This window comes from Echiichthys vipera (assembly GCF_963691815.1).
Source record: "Echiichthys vipera genome assembly, chromosome: 23".
NCBI lineage: Eukaryota > Metazoa > Chordata > Actinopteri > Perciformes > Trachinidae > Echiichthys > Echiichthys vipera.
The window spans coordinates 8,180,286-8,206,764 of NC_139848.1; the positions used below are offsets into that span (position 1 = coordinate 8,180,286).

General features: G+C 40.8%; 1 protein-coding gene across 1 annotated transcript in view; it reads right to left on the minus strand.

The window, feature by feature from the left end:
- LOC310964561 (interleukin-1 receptor accessory protein-like 1) overlaps positions 1-26,479 on the minus strand; it is a gene marked incomplete at its 3' end in the record, with an annotated part of 230,641 nt that overhangs the window by 69,500 nt on the left and 134,662 nt on the right. The window contains exon 6 of the mRNA XM_083937738.1: positions 22,970-23,044. Within this exon, the coding sequence (XP_083793864.1) occupies positions 22,970-23,044 (75 nt within the window). The remainder of the gene's footprint in view (positions 1-22,969; positions 23,045-26,479) is intronic.

The following is a 26,479-nucleotide window of genomic DNA, read 5'->3' on the forward strand; positions in this document are numbered from 1 at the left end:
ACGGAGGCAATGTGTACTTTACAAAGGTAGATGCATTTATGATTTCAAGGGAGTCACTTTATCTCCTTTTTTTCCACTATCGGGGAAGTATGAAAGTTAGATCTTTATAAGGAGCTACTGTATATCATGATAATTTTCCAGGTTTATTGATGTATTTTGGTTTTCTACTAGAACATGCACATTCTTCAATTTTCAAAAAAACTAAATTTTCTCATCCTGTCTGTAATTATACCTGCAATGCTCCATTTTAGCGCCTGTCTCTTTAAGCCCCCCTCCTGAAAAAGCTCAGTCTGCTCTAATTGGTCAGCCTTACTGGGTTTTTTGTATCTGTAGGGCTCTTCACTGTCATTGCATGGTGGGGAACGTCTGTAGCAGCAATTTCTACCAAAATATGGTATAGTTGTGACAGTGCACCTGGACATAAGTCTTGACTGCTCGTTTAAAGGTACAGTTTCTGAATAAGGGCTGTGTCCATTTCTCTTTGGATTGCATTGACAATATGGAACGTTTAATTTAAAAGGAGAAAAGATGAACATTTTTTCTCCACACGTGTAATTATGTTTAATTGCTGAGCTGAAAACTCTGCGTACACAAGATGATTAAAAGCATATCTGACATTTCATGAAAGCTCTCTGTAGTTCCCCAAACAACTCCTGGCTAACTTTCTTTTATCTTCCCTCTATTGTTTCATGACCTTAGATGCATAAGAGGCTTGTTCTCCATTGTTGCCTTGGCAATGAAACTGATTAACACTGGGCTAAAATTGCAGCAAAGAATCGGGGAACAAACATTGGGCGCGATTATCTTTCACAGTGGGCAACAAAGTGGAGCCATAATTACTATCAACCGTTTCAGAGAACAACGCATCTAAATCCAGTGGAAGTGCAGTCTGGTACACGCATTTGCACTCGCATGTGTAATTGATGATTACTCGCCGCTGATCAAAAGAGACTTAATGTTGCTGCAGATGGAGGACGAGGTGCATAAACACCAGAGAAAGAGTGAATGAAAGGTTAAGTGAAGGCAAAGTCCAAATATTCATGTCTGTTTTTGTAAGCTCAGTGTGAATGAACCTTGTTATTAAAATTATACAGACCTCTTGATTGCCGACTGACTCTGCTTATATTCAGTGACATTCTGTTTTGTTCATCACATACATCCACAAGAGGCAACTTCTACATCCTACTTTACTTGTTAACATTGTGTGATGGATGGGTTTTAGTGCTGTGAGAATAACCTGCTGTTCTTTAACAAAAATCGCCTCAGTTTATCCTCATTTTGCGCACGTGTGCACAGACACACATACAGTATGTACATTAATATACACAACGCACACACTTTATGAGATTACACAACATGACGCTCAAGTAATTCATCATGACACAAAAACATGTGGCCGACAGGCAGATCTCACAGCCTTCAAAAGCCTTTACGAACAGTGGAGAAAACGCTGCACACAGACCTTGGATGTTCTTTTGAGTTTTAGCAGCCAAGTAAACCCATAAATAGCACCCATTTATATCGAGTCAACACATGGTGTGGGTCAAGAGTCTGCATAGCATAAATCAGACACTACACAATTGGGTGTGGACTGTCAGCGAGGTTAGGGGGTTGTGGAGAGCACATAAACACGCAGATACACACGTATACAAAAACAAAGAAGCTTAAATCAGTCTAACTGTGCCGCTCTTTGCCTTTATGCAGGTTGACACGCTCGTTGCGGCGCTTCAGGCACTGACCGCATTTCACTACTGGAAAAAAAACATCTCCATGGCAACAGCTTCTGCAGTTTGTAGGTTGTAACGCGTGCGATGACCTCATACAGGCATCATCCAACGACATAGAGATCAGAGATACCTGCTGATGTACATCCCCTAGCTTGTCAAAACCTTGCGTGCCCTCCGACAGAAAGAGACAGACTTCTGGAACAATATTCAACACAGGGTTACAAGATGATTGATGCATTAAGGCAGTTAGTGTGTCAGATGTTGAAAGATCAATAGGGAAATTAAATGAATGGCATTCACTGTCAGCTCTGGTTGGCATAGAATGATGCTGATGGTTGGCCTTGTGTTTTTAAAGGAGAACACTTAATTCAAGTCCTCACTGGAGAAAATGCATCGTCATACAAACAGACTGTACTTTCTGTATTGAGGGAGACAATACAGGTAAAAACGGTTTTGTCACGCTCCGGTGAAATTGACATTTTGCTTCCCTGACATGTCTTCTTTTGGACTAGTGCAAAGAAAACATCCAAGTTACACAATTAGGAGTTTATTTAAGCTGCACTTGCACCTGTAGATTTCTCTTACATTCACCAAAAGGTAGCATTAAATAATGCCTCATCTGCATACTTAATCATAAAATGTCAAACTATTAATATAGAAAAAATGTAAGTAATCAACTGTGAGATTTATTGTTGTATATTATTATTATTATAATAAATATAATGAATATAAATATAAATAGTGGTTAGCACTGTCGCCTCACTGCGAGAAGGTTCCAGATTCGCATCCTGGCCTGGGCCTTTCTGTGTGTAGTTTGCATGTTCTCCCCGTGTCTGCGTGGGTTTTCTCCGGTTTCCTCCCACAATCCAAAGACGTGCAGGTGTTCGGTTCATTGATGACTCTAAATTGCCCATAGGTGTGAATGGTTGTCTGTCTCTGTTCGTCTCTATGTGCCCTGTGATAGACTGGCGTCCTGTCCAGGTCGTACCCCGCCTCACGCCCGATGTCAGCTGGGATCGGCTCCAGCCCCCCCGCGGCCGCGACCCCGGGATAAGCGGTTGAAGATGAATGAATGAATGAATGATAATAATTCAAGACTTTTTTCAAAACAATGTTATTTTCTGTGTTATTTTTTTTTCATATATCATTCATAAACTGATTCATAAGTAATTTATTCCATTTGACATTTGAAAATTTATTTTTATGGCTGTTGACAGCATTTTCGGATTTATTGAGTGATAAAAAAAAAATTAACTTCCTGAAAATGTCTCTATCAACAAAATGAAACAAGAATTTTACACCTGGCTTCATCCAATGTCCAGATTCCTGTTCTGGAATTGTATAAAAATCAGCACAGCTCATACGATAACAATTTGCACATTTAAGGTTTTAATGTAAGTAATCAACTGGGGAAGATTCCTGGTGTTATCTTTGGGGGAGAAAAATGACCCTATTCACCTGTGGTGAATTTCTGGTGGGCAGAAAGACTTGCAAACATACTCTGCAATTGTTTTCATCTTTTGTTTTATCTCTACATATCCTGCTGACATAAGAGCATGGGCATCCCATTGGAGAACCATACCTGTGTTTGGGATCCAAGTGTAATATTCTCTCCGCTTTTAGCTGTGTTTTGATCTTCCTACGTGGTTTGAATGTAATATAATGTAATGCAATCTCCACCTAGGCCTAAGGGAAATATGTGGCCATTTCGCTGCTAAATGTTCCTCTTTGTTTACCGCATAGTTGTTAACTTTGTCTGCCTGCTCTTTGGTTTTTGGAGCTTTTTTATTTCCACTGAAAACAGCTGCATCTGTAAACTATGCTAATGAGAGCACTGAGGGTGAACCTAAACAGTAAAGTTGCTAGGTGGATAACTAAAACAATAAGATGCAAAATTCTGAGATGATTTCCTGTGAATTATTCATGAATGAAGGGGAGCTACTGGGTGTTTCCCATTCTAAGTCCCATTGTACCCAGCAGGTGCAATCACTCCCATCTTGTATGACTACGGTGACGCTGAAAGAAATCACGTTACAGGTACACATATAGAGTAATGATCGTCGAATGCTGCTAGAGAGAGAAAGAAAGTATGAACAAAGGCCGTCAATTATGCGCTACAAAGACGGGGAAGGCAGAAATAGGAATGTTACGTGAGAGGGAGCAAGGATAAAATGTTGGGAGAGTTGAGAGGAGAAGAGTGAAATATGGCAGGGAGGGATGACGGATAGAGAGATGCCACAAGCATGAACAGATGGCTGCGAAGGGATACGGAGAGAGTGAGAGAGGGAGCAAGACAACGATAGAAAGACACAGAGAGAGAGAGAGAGAGAGAGAGAGAGAGAGAGAGAGAGAGAGAGAGAGAGAGAGAGAGAGAGAGAGAGAGAGAGAGATGGAAAATCTGGATCAGGCTGAAAAAGGCCTCAAGTTCACTTTGGGGAATGCAGTAAGTAGGACAGGCAAGAACTTAAATTCCAAAAAATGAGACCCAAAAATAACCCAAAGGAGAACAAACCACTGAAGCCTGGGAGCTATGCTAGATGGTCAGTCAAAACAGAGCCGGCACTCCTGCTTTGAAGAACCGTCCTCTCTTTAGGATTCATAATCTACCTGAGGATGAGCAACAAAAGGGGCCTGAAATCTTAATGGTAATCTATGCAAATTTAGCTACGAGGGGGGAAATGATAAACAGGGACAGTCCTGATGCAAATTAAGTCTCCTAAAGGAGGCAGCTTCATCCATATGTAAGCGCAGGTAGAGCTTTACTACACACAGCGCCTGAGAGAGTGAGCAGAACTTCTTCGGAAGTTGGAGTTGAACTCCTAGCTGCACCCGAAAGCCTTGTTTGTTTGCTTCACCTTGTTTATGTGCACTTTTTTGTTGTTGCATTAAGACAGTAAAGGAACCATTCTTATTTTTTTCCTCATGCTTAAGGCAATGGACAGTTAAAGCAATTCATTAACTCAACAATTCCTTCATATCATTTAATTCCTGAGAACCCATTTGAACATAAGAAATGATGTGACTCATTAAGTGGGTTGAACCCATACCATTATATTGTAATATGAAACCAACCCCCGTTGCTGATATAAAGCGGGCCTGTGGCGGTCGTCTACACTTCTGCACTCAACTCTTTTCATATCTGTCTATGTGTGCGCCACCACGCGATCTCTAACCCAGTGATCTCACTTCTCTACACACAAAGCACCCCAGGAGGTACCACTCATTGCTATTCTCCACCAGACGTGGGATGAGTGTAGAGCCGCTTGAAGATTGACAGCTGTTGGATGAGCGTAGATACGCTGCATTATGCTCCCTGACAAAAATGACACGGAGATATAAAGATGCAATGCCGCGGTGTGCGCAGGCAGCCGTCTCAATTACGGCGGAAACCCCCGCGAACACGTAGATCCCATGAACGGCACGATCCAATTTGATTCACTGTTTACCGAACGTGCCTTTGGGGATGCGTTGCCTCTTCCTTTCAACTGATGAGTCATCCGCTTTTGTGGGGACAAAAATAAAGGCGTTGTGTTGGAGTGTAATATGGTTTGTGCCCTTGATCTGAATGGCCACCAAAGATATGCTATTTTTAAAAAAATGGGTTTCTGTGAGGGCAGGTCAGCACGGAGCGTGTGCAGGCTACTCTTGGTCGCTTTCGGTTCTTGTTTGGTGTTTTATTTCAAACCAAACTTCAGATCGCTATTGATTGACTTCCATTCTAATGCCAGATGTCTTCAGCTTTCCCCGAAGTCCGCCTTCAAACAGAATTAATTCAGTCAGTAGTTATGAATGGGAATAACTTAAACCCAAGGCCAAACACTGACGATCCACTCGAGAACACTTTAGGCTTTGTAGCTGATCCACTGCTATTGAACTAAAGCTTGGATAACATGTTAACTTTTAGTGCTGGAACACTAGTTCTGGTCTCAGTTCAGTGCTTTCGAACACTACTTAACCATGGGTGAATGTTTAATTATTAAGTACAACAGAAAGAAACTGTTATGCCTGAGCTACTGGAAAAACTTTCCAGTTTACTTCTTATTTTTTTCGGCATGACTGACGTTAAGCTGACATTATTACACACCTTTTGTAAATGAGTATGAACATTAGCTTGTGAAGGACAAGTTCAAATGGTAACGTAATCATGACAACCCGTCAGAATCTCTCTACTGGACATCCTGTCTGACAGGGGAGAAAAATCAATACTGCCAAAGCTGGAATCTTATTGTGAGATTCTAACAAATTCTGTGAAACAGGATATTTTAGCCTGTGTGTGTGTGTGATGTTGGACTTTCTCTGCTATCAGACAGGCTGATGTCAGACAGCGTTGAAAATATAGTTAGACCCAACAACTGTACAACACACACGTTAGAACACTGTTAGTGCCTGTTAGTCCAGGCTGCTAGGCAACTATGCAAGTCAAATAAACTTATTTTTAGATAAAATTGTATTTTTTTCCATTTTGCCATACATAATCATATGAAAAATATGTTACCAGTCAACTGTTCACCATTGAGTTGCGTTTAATCCACAGCTAAAACAGTCCCAATCAAATCAAACTGTACTCCTGTTTGCGGTATTTTCGAAAAACTGCAGTACCAGAGGTTTTGGTCTAAATCCGACACTCGGAAAACCACAGACAGGGTAGAAGAAGTTATAAATATTGAGAGATTTCATGGGATCAGATGAGAATGATGCCAGCCTCATCTTATAACTGTAACTGCTGTTGCACCTTACCACACCTGAAATTCATGCTGGAGATATAATACGAAATACTGTAGGGTACTTTACAAAATATTACAGGACACCAGAAAAATATTTTACTAATATTTATATATTTAATGTACCAATTTAATGTCAGCTAATGGTGTCTCAAGGAAGCACGGTGCAGCTGTCTCATTCAAGGAAAAACTAATACAGTTCCTGTGTTATCCCTGTTCAATACTCCACCTATGTGTACACAGGGCATTTTGTTTTCTTGCTGCACAGGGCATCAGTTCAGATTGGCCCAAACATCATGCACCGTTGTCATGTACCAATTTTAAATGGTGTGGAAACTTGCACCAGCTGGCCTCAAATCCTACCCTTCTGACCTACCATATTAAAGTGTTCCTGACTGATTAGGGTGAGGACACTTCCCTCGGGAAATAAAGTTGAGATACAACTTCATGGTCTTCTCATTGTATCAACAACTTGCGCAGAAAGTGATGCATTATGTTATTCTTGCATAAATAGCTACATGTAACATTGTTCTATTATTCTACGCTGGAACTAGTCCAGCATGCAGAAAATTGGACTCCATTATATTTAATGGAGTTTTCTGCAGAACACTGATAATAATGCCGACTGTATTTAACAGCGGCTAATGAACTATAAGTATCGACTGAACAAACACAGAGCAGAAATGAACACAGATTGTCTCTATTAGTCTTGTGGCGACCATGTATGTACAGTAGCAACACAACGCATTAAATGTTATGAGCAGAAACATCAGCTGGAAAATGTCCAGCTGCTCATAACGCTGCAGCTACTGTACCGAGAAAGAGTGAACATAAACCTGACAGCACAGTGAGGACGACTGAGGACACACACGCACATGCACACGCACACGCACACACACACACACACACACACACAATAAGTTCAAGGGGAATTAAAAGTGGGCATTGTTTGAGTATTTAACTGCATTAAATGTATGTGTACAGATGTACTAGGTATAGTGAAAGCCCCGACAACTGCCTCCACGGATCCCTTTTTACATTATGAGTGCACCTACAAAAAGCATAAACACATACTGGCATAGACAGTCACGCAGGAATGTCTCTCCCCCTCTCTCACACACACTTAGTCTCCCTTCGCCTCCTGCTTTATTAGTTGATGAGTCATAGCTCTGGGTCCTTTAAACTGGGACAATCCACACACACGCACGCACGCACGCACGCACGCACGCACGCACGCACGCACGCACGCACGCACGCACGCACGCACGCACGCACGCACGCACGCACGCACGCACGCACGCACGCACGCACGCACGCACACACACACACACACACACACACACACACACACACACACACACACACACACACACACACACACACACACACACACACACACACACACACACACACACACACACACACACACACACACACACACACACACACACACACACACACACACACACACACACACACACTTGGCAGCAATCAACCTCACAGCCTGGGGACTCTGAAGCTGCCTGGTGTTGATAGGTTAGTGCTGTTTTTCTTTCACACATACAAAGGAACGGAGTGTGTTAAATATCAGTGCCACCTGCTTCTTCCATGAAATGAGCTAATTACGTTTATCCAGAGAAACCCTCACTTATCTACTCCACCTAGTGCGGATGGGAGACAGGTTATTGATTGTGCAAATGGACTACGACTCAATATTAGGAGGACGACATAGTATTTAGGCGTAAATGTCATGCGAAAATGCATTTCCCCAGTGGCATCAATACCATCCAAAATTTTTGCCTCAGTGATGCTTTTCCTCGAGAATTGATTTATTTATGCTTCTTTAACGCCACTTTGAATTTATAATCTGTTCGTCTGTAAAAATAAATAAATAAATAAAAGCAAGACCACAGCAAAGACGGCTCAGCCAAGTTCTACTTCTGCTTGCCAACTAAACTAAACTGGAGACGTTTGTTGGTGTAACTTTGGAGTGGAAGTGCTGACTTTGATGATTTTTTTTGTTAAAGCTGCCTGCACTGGGTACTTTTGCACTTTGACGGCCCCCGAGCGGCGACGAGAGACAACTGTTCCAAGATTTGAAAAGTTGCACTTCATTGAGAAGAAAATATGCATGTGATGTGGGGAAGAGGCACACTCTAAATCTTTAAGTTTATTATTCTTAGTGGAGGAGATGGTGGAGGGAAAACATGCCTTTGGCAACACATTGTTGAGTTTGCTCTTTGACTGTTGGTTAGAGGGACGGTTCTGTATTTGTTTTACTTTTTTTTATCTGTCAAATTGTGTGCATGGAATCCTCATATTCAACAGCCAAGTCTGGATCTGAATAGATATAAAGCAAATGTACTTGTCTCAGTTCCAACTGACGAAGCCGTATTTTTTAACGTAAAAGAGTGACTAATATAGATAAATGTTTTACATGAAGAATAATGCATTGCTCCTGGCAAGAGCACATAAACCACTCAGGTAATCAGAAGAACTGTGCATGAGTGACAGCACTGCACTGGATTCGGATAATAGCTGCATAGGGAACTGTATCATTATATAAATATTGAGTGTCAGAAGAGGAGATGATGGAAAGAGATACAGTAAAAGAGAAACAAATAAAGAGGTAGGGACATCGGAATGAGTTCTTCCTGATTGTTTCAACGACTATCCTCCAGTCTATGGATCCGTGTTGCCAATCTGTGTGCAAGGAAGTAGATCCTCGGTCATTAAAAAACAAAATCACCGAAGTGTGTGAGACAGAGTGCACGAAATGTTAACTGATCCTTGGTGAAGCAGCATTTAAAGCAGCCAATGAAGACTGAAAACTGGCGGCTCCCCCCCGTGTTGAGGAGGAGCGAATACATGAAAAAAACACACAGAACCATGTGACTATCACCATGACTACGACCTTTTGCATAACCTTAACCAAGTGGTTTTCTTTGCCTACGGTATGCTTAACCCTACCGCCTTCAGGGAGCTGTATTCGCATAATTTCATGTGTGTCTTTAAACGAGCCTTCGGGACTTCTGTACGGTTGTGATTTCACAACTAAACTATGGGTAGAAAGTGCTTAAAGAGGTAGGCGCTAAAAATGAAGTGATTCGGACAGATGGTGAATACAGGTATATTCTGACAGTATGAGAAAAATAATATGTTCTAGAAGAAATCCAAAATATAAGTATGAACCTGGTAATTAGCATTAAAGGAAACTTTAAATGCTTTCTACAAATTGCAGACGTTATTGGTAATGTTTAAAGCTAGAAACTGAATTCTACCAGAGGACGTATAAAAGTAGTTTTTTTTTTACATCAGAGAGTGCAAATCATAGGAGGAAGTTTGACTTTAAACATCAGCGTGCACGAACAACATTAAAACAAATGGTGTACAACTGTGGAATTCCCAGGGGGATGAATTAAAAAGTTGTCTGAATATTTTTCAATTTAAAAGATTGTATTTAACTAAACATATTAAATCATTAAAAAGTCTACTGCATGTTTACATTGTTTACATCATACACACCCATTCACATGTCTGCTTACATCTGATACACACATGTCTTTCTACATCTCACGCCGACGATGTTCTCCGTATCTAACCTGTACTAACACACTAACATCCTGACACTTATTCTTCTTTTACACTTTATTCTTGTTGTTAGGATAAAATGTTTTTGTATAGTTGCACCGTCCTTATTTGCTACACTGTGTGCCCTGAATTGCCCCCCTGGGGACAAATAAATTTTTTTGAATTTGAATATGAATTTGACTTAATGACTAGCTTGATGTACGTGTTGTATAAACTGTTCTATAGGTTTAGTATTTAATGTGGTGATAACTGTGCGAGGGTCGGGGGACATCAGGGGAGGTCATCACATGTCTGTGTTCTGTTGAAAAGGGGCAGACGAATATAAGAATTGTATTCTTATCTGCTCCTTTCCATTCATGTAAATGTTTAAATGTATTGTAATTGTGGATTGAATTTATCATTATGTGTACAATGTAATGAATAGGCATTTTCATGAAAGGAACAAATAAATTCAAATACAAAATACAAGAACTTCTATTTCGTAAGTATACAAGTGAATATGTCCCAGTAGATCTGTCAGGGGTGTGTTGAAAACTTGAAGAGACCAAATCCAGTCCTGTTATGGACAATAACACTGAACAAAAAAAGAGAAAATTCTAAAGATATCTGTTGTTGATGCCTTTCCTGCTGCATCAACTAATGGAACAAGGATCCACTGATGCACATGTCCTCTGAAAAACACTTTGTCTTAAGTTTTTTTTGCTGTCATATCAAAATCATTAGCAATACTGTGTCAAAGCATGGAATGGTTGCTCCATATCTTCAGTCTGGTCTGTGTTAAGCAGGGAAAGTGAATAGTCTGGTGTGTGTTTGCTAAAGAAGGGAGGGAGGCTTCCATGTTACGGTTCGCCAGAGTCTCAGAGATTAGACCTGAGTGCTGCCAAGACAGCTGGCACTGTGACTGCGGTTTCTCTCACTAGGAACCGGGGACGACGACAAAAATTTAAACATTTTCTTGGCACTTTGGGTTCTTTGTTGGGAACAGTTTTGGTCCCTTCCAAAAGCGATATGTTGAACTGTGAAGTAACGATTTTTTGAATTTCACACTGGCAAGTACATCTCGTGACGCTCACCCAGAATGCTCGGGGACAAAGTGCCTACCCCATGAGCTATGTCCCAACTGCACAATACTCTATGTACTGTTTTGAATCCACAGTGCAAAGAGATGTACATGAACATACAATTCCAGAGAGCATCTTTTCTCCCACAATGCAATATATTAGAAAACCAAAACCAAACAAAGAAAAAGTAATTAATATTATAATCATTATTTGCATGACATTCAAGGTCACTTAATGGCAAACAGTGCTCTAATATAAAATATGAAGTTAGGAGACGGTGGTTATATGGTAGTGATTAAGTGCTGAATATAAAAGAATGAATTTGTTAGCCTGCAGGGGACAATAAACATATTCATATGTAGATATAAAACACTTCAGTCTGATTACATTTGAATTTACTGTATTTGCTCCATGGTGTAGGTGGCTTAGATTGTGCTAATTTCTATCGGTGCAGCACAATTACCACCCTGTTCTCTTTATTTGGGGGAAAGGCTTTAATGCACTTTAATCACAGCCCTTTTGACCCTGGATTTAAAAAAAGCAAATGCACATTTGAGGAATTAAAAGAAGTAAAGGTAAAATGCCTGATACGCACCTTTTTAAATATATCTACAGATTTATAATTCGATGGCTAAAAAAACCCAACTCTTCAACTAAACCATCTCTCTGGATATTGAAATCTCTGCATACATAACTTTCTGACTGCCATTATTCATCAGACAGTAGGCTGAGAATAATGATACTGGAGTGGAAATAACAGCTGAGTGGGAGTATGTATATTCACTTACAGTCACAAGTTTGAACTCCGGTCAAAACTTTACATTATGAGTTAATAATGAGAATCTATACTACTCAGAACAGAATAAACTATAATATACCCTCTATAAGCTGCAGAGACAGCATATATGAGGAAACAAATCTCTTTTATATATTTTCTATTTTATTCTATTCTGGTCTGCAGAGAAGTCAGGGACTATCTGAGTGGGTCATAATCCCTCCCACTGCTCAGGAAAAAATACTGTTTCTTTACCCAAGGTATAGAAAAAAAAGGTGTTGCCTGACTCATAGCAGTTATGAGACAAATATCCACCACATCTCATCTGACACATTCCTTATTCCCTGTAGCATTACCGCCCACGGACCAAACAGAGGACCACAACTGTACATACAATGGACCAACGCAAAGCAGACACATTCTGCGTGTGGGGAAAGACAAATCTGACCGTATCAGATTGTTTTTGCACACACACTCCCTTGAGGTCACATTGTGAGGTGGTAAAAGTTGCATAATACCTCTGTGTGTGAGTGTGGGACAAACACCCAATATTAGCTTGCATTTCTGCTTGTGTGAAGCATTTCGCCTGTATGTGCACGAATATTTGTGTGTGTGCAGCAGCAGCAGCAGCTGTGTGATGACATCACATATCCGTGCCCTGTCACTTGCTTAAGTTCGCTGCCACCGTCATCTCTCTCCCCCTCCTGACTGTGATCCTGGCTCTCTAGCATTTCTGGCTGGACATCAGAGGCCTCTCTCTCTCTGTTTCTCACACACACACACACACACACACACACACACACACACACACACACACACAACACACACACACACACACACACACACACACACACACACACACACACACACACACACACACACACACACACACACACACACACACACACACACACACACACACACACACACACACACACACACACACACGCAATTAAAAATTGGCCCAAAAGACCAATGTGAGACCAAAGACAGTGCAGAGGGAGCATCACCCAACCAAGGTCACGCTCCGGGCGGAGAGGAGAGACTGTCATCTCTGTCCAACCTGGATGCACAGTCATATAAACACAGCCAGAAGGAAACCAATATGGCCACCTGTTTGGCTGGAAATACAGCAAGGGCAATTAGTTCAACCAGGCAACACACATGCTCTGTCAAGGGAATGATGCAAGGAGGAAGTTTGCAGGGTTTGCATTATGGCTGTGGAACTTGGGCTTTACAGGAGAGGCTGATACATTCTTGAAAAATAAAAATGCAAGCTCCTCTGCTTCTCTTAGCAAAGGGGGAAAAAAGCTTGAAATCCAGAGGCTAAAATAAAACTTTACAGAAAAGAAGGCATCAAACAACCCAAGAAATTAGAATAAAACGATAATCGTTGAGTCACCGGAGCAAAGTAATGTCTCCTCCGCCTGCTCTTTTTTTAATAGCTGCTCACAAAAGAGCAAGGTGACAGCGCCGTGTTGGGGTTAAACTGGGGGCTAATAAATGGCTATAAAAACCGCTGCGCTTAAATGCTACACTTAAAAGAAGCTTTTTATTTTAAAGCAGGTGGCTCTCAGGTGCCAAATTGTCACAAAGTGCTGAGCGAGCGACAGAGTGAGCCTTCTTGCTGTCTGTGATCCATATGCCAGGGTTTGAATGAAGATGACTATCAGACGGGGTGTGTAGCTGCTGCAGCGCTGAAGGTACTGATACATGACGGTACTGGAAGGAGCATTTGAGAATTGAATCCAAAAAGTGTGAATGTGTGTGCAGGAAGGCGATTTTCCAATTTAAAAATTCTTGCTCAGATTTGAAGTAAACAGATGTTGATAGCGCAACACCTGGATGGGAACAGACTGCACTCTGTTACTACATGTTCTGCGGGAGCAGTGGAGACATGAGTCAGAAAGGCTAACAAAAAAGAAGAAGCAGAAAACAGAATCCAATGATAAAAGTTACACTGCTAAAACAAACCGAAGAAGCACCAGAGTAACAATCAAAGAACAAGTGCCTGGAGGGGTAGTTGTACTGACACATAAGGTCCTATATACACACCACTACTGTTGCTTTGACACTCTCAATAGTAGGGCTGGGCAACATAGACAAAATTTGTCTTGCTATAATAAATAACCAAATAATCTTTGTGTCTGTCCTTGTCTCTCTCAGTCCATCTGTCCATCTTTTCTCTCTTTCTCCCCAACCTGTCGAGACAGATGTCTCTCCTCCACAGAGCTGGGTCTGTCTGACGTTCCTGCCTGTAATAGTGAAGGTTTTCAACGCCACCGTACTCTACGGGGGAATTGTTGGGTCTATGTAAATCATAAATAAGTCATAGAGTGTGGTCTTTACCTACTCTGTAAAGTGTCCTGAGATAACTTTTGTTATGATTTGGCACTGTAAATAAAATTGAATTGAGTTTTGTTTTTTAAAACTGACTTTGCAGTACCAGACAGTTCAATGCCGTTAACATCAACTGGATTACATAACTAATGTATGAGTTATGGCAATATTTACGCCATTTAGATGAAGCTCTGTGCTGATCCTTGCATGTTATTAATTTTGCTTAGTACTTTTCAATTCAATTCCATTTAATTAAATTTATTTATAGTGCCAAATCATAACAAAAGTTATCTCAGTACACTTTACAAACTAGGTAAAGACCACACTCTATGACTTATTTATGATAAACATAGACCCTGCACCGGTTGGGGAGGAAGAAAAGGAGAGAGAGAGAGAGAGAAAAGACAGACACAAAGACAGAGACAAAAACACTTCCATTAACTATAATAATATCTATAGTAACTATATTCCCATGGATATTTCAAATAACATTTTCTTAGAGGTTTAAGTAAATGTGCTTGTCATCTTCAATTGGGACAACGTGATTGTGTAATATTTATTTCATTTCTACATCGATTCCATTGAAAGATGATAAATTGTGGTGGACTGTAACCTACAGTTGTACTTGTAAAAACAGTGCACTAATGCTGTAGCGTGTGTAAACGATTTCCCCCGTCTCATTGAAATTTCTTTGCAACTTTTGCCAAGTAATAAATTGAGATTATCTTGTTGAACCTGCAAACAGGTTGCCACTATAATGCTGTTGAAACAAACAACAATATAATAATATAGCACCAAAGCATAGAGGTCTGAAACACATGAACTTTCCAATCGCGTTTATCTGATTTTATTAGACACCTAGATGTCCTTTCACCTGCAAATCACCGAAAGGGATGCTGGGCTCTGCTTTATCCGCTGCTCCGACAATAACTTTGGGCTGTCTGCTATTCCTATGAATTACGTTCATATTGGAGGGTTCGCAGAGCACAGTGTAGACCGAGTGCCAATGTTCAGTGTGGATATGTAGTGCAACAGACATCCTTGGGTCCTTTGCTGCAGACAACAATCACCCCAATCGTCCTTGCTCTCGCTGTCAGTAAAAAGACATTCAGTAATGGTGTTGTCACTACAGAGTATCCTTGAAACTCAATTAATAAGGACAATTTACACTTCAGATGGTGACGGTCTTGGGACCTTCTGGAGTGCCTTCATGCAGGTGCAATGCAAACACTTTTGCCCTAAAACATAAAATGTAATAATTTGTAGGGGTTATGAGCTGGTATTCTTTTTTTTTTTTGCAATCACATTTTTTTGACAGGCCTTTGAAAGTCTAAAACTATCAAGTGTGAATAAGAAAGGAAAATGAATAACAAAATATAGAAATCAGTGGACTCGGATGTGTGAACGCGTTGACCCAGATGCATTCCAAAGGAACAAAAAGGAGAAAACACAATCGCTTTCAAAACAACAACCCAAACTTTCTGTAAACTACATGCCAAAGCCCAATTTGTGATGAATAGGTCTACCCAGAGCAAGAAGTAGGGCTGGCACGGTCAAGAGGCAGTATATCTTAATACTAAAGTGCCTCGGCCAGTTCTTGATGCTATTTTCTGCTAAGGAGAGCAAATGCCTTCAACCATTTTTCCTCTTAGTTCACAGAGACAGGTACAAAACTGCAGATGGGGGTTAGCGATAGCTTTGACTTTTGAGGTCAATCATGATCCAGAAATTTCAGCCCTGCGGCCGCGCTCTGGTGATTCTCCACAAAGCGTTGAGTAAACGTAGCCTCCTTTGGTCCGGCTCAGGTCGGCTGAAGCTTTTGAACAGCGTGTCGCCCTCATTACCATACTTATGTAAAACACTAATGGGAGCATTCCTTTGCCAAGAATCCCTTCCAGTCACCACCAGTGACCCCCAGATCCCCCCTCCCCCCTCCCCATAATATGACAGTCATGATTTATGCCTCCATGCTGCAGGGCATATTAACCATTTGGGACAGTGTGCTGTCTTGTATCCACTTTCATCTGTAATAACTCAAGGTAAGACATCACCATATTTCATCCGCTCTGTGAATCTTCAATGATCTCGCTCACTTTTTTCCCCCTTCCTTGCTCAAACTCTTCGCCCAAACTCCCCCTATCCTAATTTCTCTCTCATTCTCTTCTATTCTCATTCCTTCCCCTCTCTTCATCTTTATCTCACGTCTTCTCGTCCCTGCAGGGCCTTGACTCTATCTGGAGACTCGCCGGGAATACAGATAGGATCACTCGCAGATGTACAATAACTTGAGGGGGAATAAATATGCCCTAATTGAGAGAAATGATGTAATATTGATCCTAGGGCTTCTGAACCTTTGGCATCCATGGAACGTTCTACCGAGCCTGTGACATTTAGAGGGATGACTGGTGTGTATGAGAGACTGTGTCTGTGTGTGTGTGTGTGTGTGTGTGTGTGTGTGTGTGTGTGTGTGTGTGTGTGTGTTATAGGAGATAGGTGTTACTAAGGCTGTGCTAAAATATGTCTCATGGTTTGATAAGAACTTGATAGCTCAAATGCACAAGACCCCAAGTGTGAGCGAGAAGACGTTTACCTGGCTGCAAAATGTTCCGAATATAACACCGAGCTGCGCTGTATCGAATTAAGCTTTAAATGTGTGTTTAATTGAAAACTAAATAGTCTGGAAATAGTCTGTACCTGTGCCATAAAGGCTGGTGAGTTCTTTTAACACTCGAGTCGGGTTCCAGCCTTCCTCTTGGGTTAAAGTGAAAACAAACAGGCGGCCTCATCGATTAAAAACAATTCAATTCTGCGCACAGCCAAGGAAAGATGAGTGGGTTTTAGGTTCAAATGTTTTATGTTTTCATCTTAAAGTTATCTTTATTGTAGCATTATGTAAATTAGGCCCAATATTTCTAAACCTAGTCCTTAGCTACAAACATAACCTTCCTCTACCTCTCCAGTCTGGTGCTGTTCAAATATACTGTATGTAATGCATTATCTAAAGCACTTTAAAGGTCCTATTTTGCAAAAAGTGGGATTTCCAGGTCTTTTTTTTATTATAAAGGAGGTTGAGGTGCTATATAAATACTGTGAAAGTATCAAAACACTCACCCACAGAAATGCACACAGCACAATTTCAGAAACTGTGCATTTAAAGAAGTGGTCAGGACATCCTGTACGGTACTATACGTGTAGAACAGGGGTGACACTTTCTACACCAGGGGTGGGCAATTCCGGTCCTGGAGGGCCACTGTCCTGCATTTTTTAGGTTTCTCTCTGCTCCAACACTAATGCTTTGCTCATTATTTGCTCATTATCAAGCAGCTGGTGCTTGTCACAGTTTGAATATTGTTAGACTCAGGTGTGTTAGGGTAGGGAGAAACCTAAAAGATGCAGGACAGTGGCTCTCCAGGACTGGAATTGTGTCACTACAGTGCTGTTACAGTCATTCCTCGGCTGAAATGAAGGTGCAGATATACCAGTGCATATGTATAAGACCAGAAAATGCAGCAGACTGGGCTTTTGTTGAAGGGGGTCTTAAAGACAAAAAGCAGCATTTCAGACAGAGAGTGAATACAGGTATATTCAGAGAATGAGAAAAACATTTTTTTTTTTAACATCATAGCACACGAACATGTGGTTGATAAAAAAAAACAAACACTCAAAACCTCACCTCCCCTAATTAAAAATTTAAAAAGGTCGAAATATGAGCTACAAAGTGGTCAGGCGTCATGTGAAGCCAATACATGATTCCTATGTAAGAAGTGAGCAAAAACAACAACAACAACATCAATAAACCCTCAAGTGGTAATCATGTCTTCCTGACCCCTCGACATTTACATCCCCTCTGCAGAACTATTGGTATTTACCTTGAACATGATCCATCACACACACCACCTCTCTGAGGCATGGTATGCTTTCATCTCCCAGCAGATTGTCAGCAGGAGATCCAAGGCATCAATATTAATAGTTAAATATTGAAAAATGGTGCCTGAATCAATGCGACAAGATCCCAAACATTACACCGTTGGAGGATCAAATCCATACGACTACAGGAAGAAATGTGTTCCGGGATAATGGGATGATCAACATTCATGGATTGAGAAAGTCAAGTAAAGGTTATACATTTCAAGGCCATCTGTTGAACTGAGTTTCAGGCACTTTCCGACAGTGTGGTGAAAGTTGACATTTTATCAGCTGTCTAAGTGCGGTTCATCATTTCTACCTAATGGTGCTTCTTTTCCAGAAGGATCTGGATTCATCTCAATGTGAAGGTTTCAATGTCAGCTTAGAGGAAATGGGAGTCTCACAGCAACCTGACCTGCGCTAGAGTAACTGTACATTGATGTGCAAACCTCATCATTACCAAAGGACTTCAAATTCTAATTTGAGGTGGCTGCCGACTTCGAGTCAATTCGGTATAATGATGCTTTTGTTCGGAGGCATTCTCTCTTCATACTGTATCATTAAACAATGCAGCTCTTTTCCTATGAGTGACTGAAGACCAATTTCTAGTTTACACTATTATTATTCACCAACCAACAAATGAGGAAGCTCAACCTCTGAGGAGTGCAGATTGTCACATTGTTAAACAGAGGCTGAGAAGAACAAAAGGATTTCCACAATGAGCCTTTCTGAGGGGAAGTGATACCGTTTTCCAAACTATGTAATTAAAAGAATGCCTTTTGTATTACTTGGTACCGGTTTGAAATTCATATGGGATCTTCTATTACTACTACTACTACTACTACTAAGATGACATAAAAATCAGTACTTACTTGTAATATATCAACACACATTTGTTACGTTGCCCCTATCCCAAGGTAAAATGATGATACAGTAAATGACCAAAAGGCTATGGTCACTAACTGAACACCTACAATTTATTTTATTGTTGAAAATCTCATTTTGAAACAACCAATCAACAAGAGGCCAACCCAAACAATAGAAAACCACCAATGACTACACCAAATTCATGGATAAGGGCGTGACCAGCCATTTCTGGTGCTAATTTTGTTTTTACCTTTTACCTTTTTTTGTTGTTTATCAACCGGATTTTGAAAAAACTACTGGGCCGATATTCATGAAACTCAACTGAGCACTGTCATTTGTTTTTCTCTTTCACGCAAATTCTGGAAACAGTAAACAACGTATTGTTTAAACGCTCCATTGTTTACGGATGAGTACAGAAAGTTGGCTGATGAAGAAAACATAAATAAAATTCTTAGATAATCTAAAAATATTCAGCTTTGGTTGCAGAGACCAAGGGCATTGCCAAACTTATACAGGGACACATGTGTTCTAAGATATGCAGAGATTATTTCTCCCTGGACAGGATCCTGAAAGAAGCTTGTGTTTTGAGCTAGGGGTGCATCTGTGACCATTAAACCTTCCCTGGGTTCACAACCTTTAACTGAAAACAACAAATGAATTTCCATCCACTGAAAGAAGGCATTGTGGGAAACAAAGCAAATAACTTACTTGACTAGGTACAAGAGGACAAGAAAACAAGGCAGTTTTGGGGAAAAGTAAACACACTAAAAGAATCAATTCAATTACTAACACAAACAAACAACTCTTGGGATGCATTGTTACATGATGATAATGCATAACAGTACTGCTGAAAAGGGAATGGCTTCTTAAAGCATTCATGTGAGAGTATTTTGGAGGAATTTAGCAAAGCGGCCCAGACACCACCACATAATTTTTCTCTCTCCTGCAATTTTAGCAAACTCGCTGCGATGTCGTAAAGTCAAATGTCCAGGATGAAGTGTGATTTCTTGAGGAAGGAGGCAGAGGAAAAGGGCTTGAAGTTTTAACAGCCAATCAAGATCACAGGGGAACTGGCTGGATATTCCCAGAATGAACCTCACAAACGGAGTGCCACGACGGTCGTAAATTCAATCCAACACGAAATAAAATGTCAGGATAGGTAGGCAAGTGAGGCCTCAAGTGACACCTCAGCCCTGCATAAAAAAACGGCATTAAAACAAATCAAACCTGGCATAGGAATAAAGGCCAAAGAGGCAGGTTTGTGTCTGGGGGTTGAGTCCCCCGGTAAGGTGGTCACAAACACAGAAGTGGCACAAACATGTTCATGCATTAAGGAAATAAATCACCCCGTTGCCAAAGTGTTTCAGAAATCGTACACATTAACACTCTACTAGACACAGACTCGCACTGCAGTTAGTTTGCTTGGCTTGACTGCAGACACTTATTCTACATCTACACAAAATGGAGGGAAAGTAGTGTGCATTGAACTGGCGGACTGAATTACAGACCGAAACTGTAACCGATCTGTCCAACAGAGAAAACAGGGGAAAGACAGGCCCACCTAGGGCTGAGAAGAGCCTTTATACTACATTAAATTGAATTAATTAGAACTGAGGAACCACATCCATTAGGAGACAAAATAGGGTGTGGGCCATAGATGACGCGTGTTGATTAATTGGGCCCCGCATTTATAGATCTTCCCTTGAGTTCCATAACAAGAGCCTAAAAAGTGTCTCTCCACGTCCGCCTTTGCCCCCTTCCTCACGCTTTCTCCCTCTCGCCCGCCTAATTAACTGTCAGACGAAGCCATTTATACTTTTATATTTCATGGGAGAAAGAATATTAAAATTCTGCCAAAAGCTGCCACAACCCTGAAAGGATCCGCCACGTATGACTACGCTCTCTGCAGATAGACAAGAGCGCGCTAACCCAACACTGAGAGGAAGTAATAGGGGCTTGTACAGGCTGAGAATCAAATAGGTGTTCATATATTATGTACACAGAGGTGCTGACTCTGTGTAGAATATCAATGCAGGGGTGAAGGAGGAGCATAAAAACACTACTAATTCTTTCCCACTGGATATCAAAAAGGAATAATCCAATCTGATATAGTTGTGGGGAGGAGCCCCATATATTTGAAAATCCCTGATAAAGAGTGAAAAAAAATTCACTAACAAGGACCGTTTAAAAAGTAATATAAATCCAAAACAAGAAAAGCGGCAGATTTCTCTTCTTTGGGCCATTATTGCCTGTTCTCTCTGCTATCAGGTAATGGATTTTGAAAATCACCATCATCCTCAATCAAACACTTAATCAGATGAAAAACGGCAGAGAGGCTTTTATCCATCATCAATTTAAAGCGACCATGATTTGCGCCTATTTTCTGATTGCCACCTTTTACCTCTGCAAGCCAGTTGTGTTCATCGCCCGTGACAAATTCACTTCAAAGGAAGCCTCCATCATGACCCATTTTCTCTTCCACCAACAGCTGAGCTCTCGCCCAATAAGGCACAAAGCGGGAATATTCCCATGAGCCCCCTGTGCATTAGAAGCTGGTAAGGCAAAGACTACTGTTCTGTGGCAACCCCATAAGGCTGTTATTTGAAGTAACGTGGACAACATAAGTGTGAAGGTAATGTGGAGGGAGATTATGCGGTTTCTCAGAAGTACCACTTCGATTCATTACCGACTCATTACAGCTGAACAAACAACGAGCGGCATCCATGTTGCACAAGATAACCAAGATAAATGTGATCAGTGTAATTACAATGAAGAGGCACTCCATAGGATGGGAAGAGAAAAAACAGCGGGCGGCTTTCAAATCCTCTGGAAAAAAACAGGATGAGTCATCGGACACGTTCGTAATTCAATCAAGTTGAACATTCAAGGTCCATTCACAAAACAGCATAGTCAGAGAACAGAGCTCATTAAAAAAAATCTTGTACTCAACACTTTGATTACTTCCAACCCGTTTGAGATTCAACTCGGATACAGATGCTTTGTCAGGACCCTGTGGCATCACATGTCAATGCACTGCATCAAACTGTGACTCTCCCCTATGGTTGCTGTTTAAACCCAGGGAACACATGGTTTATGTTATGAATTCGACCGATCCGCCACCCCAATCTCCTCCTGACGCCATCTTCCTCGCTCTTGTTCTGAGTTGTGTGAATGGATGGGTTGCATTTGAAAGCCCTTTTGCATTTCTTACAGACGCTCAAGAGTGTCCTTGTGAATCGGTATCAAACATAGAGGGTGCGTGACATACCAAATTAAAGTTGAGATGAAAGGACGACCCACAGCTCAGGAAGAAAAGGATCTGATCAATACAGCTCAATTAAAAAAAAAATCCATGGTTTTGACGAATTGGACTGAAATTGCACTTTGGTATCAACAACCAAGAGCATCACATTTAAAGGCAATACCATAAATTGGGGGTATTCAAATAATGTGCAAGTGACAAATAACAGGGGGCTGGCCGGCATGAGCAAATAAAAACAGTGGGGAGCTGAAATTACGATAATGGCTCACATGAATATATTACACATACATTTAGCATAAAATGTATTTCCACAGCAATAACTCCCTTTGTACAACAGAGTCATCTGTTGAGCTATGCTCAGTGGAACTCCACCCTTCCATCAGATGTTTCACCATAGACGCCTGCTCGGAAAAGCGGCATTATTCAACTGAACCTGCTAAAAGTCTTTTATATGAAACACTGTGCAGAAAGTGTTGAGTAGCCCCAGTTGAATAGCCCCACTGCAAATGCACAGCAAGAAAGGAATAGACATATTGCTGCAAACAAAGCCACAGTTAAGTAGAACGGGACCTACTTTGAGGGAAGTGGCTTCCATCAACTAATCTAGAAATTTGAAGCGATGCCATTGTGACGAGAACAGGCATTTGCCACAAGTATGACACCACATCGACAGACGGAAAATAAGTCATCAACATGGGGAATGAGACATGTCTCCTTACCTGTTGCCATCTCTATGACGCTCATTTGGCTCTCTGAGGGGAAAAGGATTTTTGGCGGCTTGTCTGTCAGGGGAGCTGTGAAAAGACAAACAAAGAGAAAAGGAAGAGCACATTAAATTCCACATCTTTCTCCCCCCATGGACAGTGGGAGTATGATTTATTCATTCAAGACCACAATAAAGGCAGCATTAAAATGGGAACAAATACATGATGGGAATATAATATTTAAAGAGTGGACCAAGAGAAAAAGAAATTGGATGAATTACTCTGACTCAGAATTACCCATTCAAAGCTTTGAACATCAATGCACAGGCTTTCAAAGAAGCAGCTGCTTCAATACTAATGCTTTTCGTTCCTCGTAAAAAACGAGTGTGTATGCGATGATACGGCTTCGACATGGACTGCAATACAAACTGTGCTGTATGTACAGCAGCTGCATAACTAGTCAACCATATCGGAATCTACAGTATACCCTACGGTAAAAATCCTTCACAGCTGCAGTGGCCATGGGAAGGTTAAGAGCTGCTGCAGGAGATGCGGTATTTTCAGCTGTGTACAGCTAATATGACTGGGAAATATGAGTATCTTGAAGCACCATCAAAGCTTACAGTATGTACTTGAATGATTATATTAAAAACATTAAAACAAAACGTTCTGCATAAGCAATGGGGTTATATTGTCAGACTGTCAGCCGTGAGTTTGTTGCTGATCTCAAAGTGTATCACAGTTCCATTAGAACAGCCTTCATCCCAACGCCCTTCGAAAATACACCAACTGCAATTAGACAGCTGCTGAGTAACAAAAGACGTGCACTTAGAGGCTCCTCATTATAATGATTCCCTAATTGGTTCTAGTCTTCAAAGTCTGCATCAGAGAGGTTTTTCTATCTGTGCATGCTTGGAAATACTCGGAGGGATGAGGCTTGTTTCAGTACAAATGACTTGTGGTTGGACTGAGCGGTGATCGCTGAGCTGAACGAGCTGGGTTTTTTTCAGCGAGAGGAGCGACAGAATGGAGGAAAGGTTTTCAAAGTTCACATTCAACCCGGTTCCTCCGCACTCCGGTTCTCTGGTGATATAACTCACCACAGCAGAGAGCGTTAGCGACAGTTGCATGTTGATTTAAAGCCTTCTGGCTAGTTATCATCCCAACAACTACAGGTCAACACAGCAGACTTTGGATTTGTTTTTGTCTTTTCCCAGTCGTCGTTATATATTCTGTTATTCTTCATGAGCATTCAACGCTCCATTTGGCCTCCATGTGTGTGCAATACATGGCAGCTGAGAGTTTTATGATGCGACTGCATGGCCCTTGAAATTCACTTTTCCACAACTAAATTGGATGGTGTAGGCGAGATTCTGTCTCGACAAGGCCAGTTAATTAAATTAAAGTCAACAATTTTATTTGAACAATTTTGGCCTCATTTGTGGTTCTTCCAGGGCTACATTGTCTTTAATCTCTTGTATACAAGAAGCCTTATTGATTGATTATTATTATTGATATTTTTTTATTGATTTCTCAATCTTTGAAAAGACTACATGCAGATTTACATTGGCAGGATTGAGGATTATAAACCACAACATTGACTCTCCATTGTCCCATTCGAGACGGCAAACTTTACTCCTTTCAACCTTGATGAAAGGCAGCACATACCAGATCCACTCCTTCCATTATTACCTTTCACAATAAAAGCCCTAGACTGCGTAACGGTTCAACCGAGCACGTATGAATATTCGCAGACGGGCATTTGACATTTTTGTGTCGTTTATTCGTCACTCCACCTGGTGCGTAAAGCCCTTCATAGAGGCTAGTCAAATGCTTCAGTGACCCATCCATCCACCATCATCATCCCTCCTCTCACAGGTTTTGTGGCTCAACATAACGGTGCTTCCAAATTTGCTCCCAACATAACTAACTTTGTTTGAGGTTGTAATTGCGATGGAGAAGCCAAAATGACTTGATTGCTTGGTTTTATTCCAGACACTATGTAATCAGCAGAAGAAGGGGAGATTTGTATCTTTGCAGAAAGTTATCGTCCTTAAGAAACAGCACAATAGGTAGTAGAAGTCTGCAGACATGCCTGATGAGCAAATCAACTCAAAATGTCAAATGCTACTGGGGAAAATTAACAGTGTGTGCATATTTTGACACCAGCTCTCGGTTTGGATGCAATATTTTCAGCCAAGGATACAATCCTCCTTCGGCGGTGGCCACTGCAAATAAAAAAAAGAACCCTTGCATCCTTCTGATGCCCAATCAATTGACAGACAAAACCATAATGTGGTCTTAAATAAAGGATTACGCCATTTGTAAAGAAGAGTGGACTGAAGCAGGGAGAAATACAGTATGCCTGTGTGAGCTCCGTAATTACACATTCAAAAAAAAAAACCATAGCAAATGATGCCTTTCCCTGTGCCTGCCATGTTCCAGTGCTGTGTAACGAAATCTCATTACCTTAATTACCTTTTTCTTGATTAAATATGTTTATATTATTTTGCTTCATTATGACTTTAAAAAGAAAACCGTTTTTTCCACTCTGGTGGTTTGCCTTCCACAAGACTGTGCTGAATTTGAAGAGAAAATGGTGAACGTGCAGGGATGTGGCTGCATGTATTTATAGTAACATGAAAAGAGCTCAGCCGGGGATCCGAACATACATACAAACATCCAACATGGAGCGAGAGCTCCAGTGAGTTTGAAAGTTATACATTATGAAGTATATTTGGTCTAATGATAAAAAAAGAAAACAAAATACAATAGCGTATTGGACATATTTGTGATAATTACCCAAATCCTACTTAGATCCAAAGATATGTGCCAGTAGAGTCAAATTTACAGACATTTTAATCACTTTTTATTCAATTGTTGGATATTTCATTGGATAGGATTTGTGCATTATAGTGAAGCCATAGCAACTGCCTCAGGTAGCACCTGGAGGTAGGAACTCTTGTTAGTGCTTAAAATTACACAATTAACAATGTTAAAGACCTGGGAATGGAAAATGGGGGCGCTCTGCTCCTGTCTTTCACTCTGCTTCTGACATCTACATTATTATAATCACTAGAGAATAATGGCGCTACTGCACCAAAAGGTCCAATTTAAGCACCTCCTGCAGTGTACAGAAGTAAAAAAAATAATCCATATGGGCTTAAATGTCCTATAGCACAAAAAGGGATCTTTAATGCAACTGCACATAGCAGTCTATAAAGTCTATTTATCTATACAATATCCCCACAGTAATTTGATATTTCTGCCATCTGCACTGTATCCAATTGTATCTTTTTACAGGCTTTTTTTTTGTTTTGTTACATTTGTAACTTATTAGATAGTTCATATTATAGAAGCAGACAGAACACAAGTAGAGAGATAGAAGGGGATGCAACCAGTGTCCCTGGCTGGAATCATATGGTGTTTTAAGGTGTTTGTTAACAAACCCTGTCTGTTTGCATCAATTCAACCAAAGTTAGCATTAGTTAATGCCTCATCTGCGTGTTTAAAGGTGCCATTTCA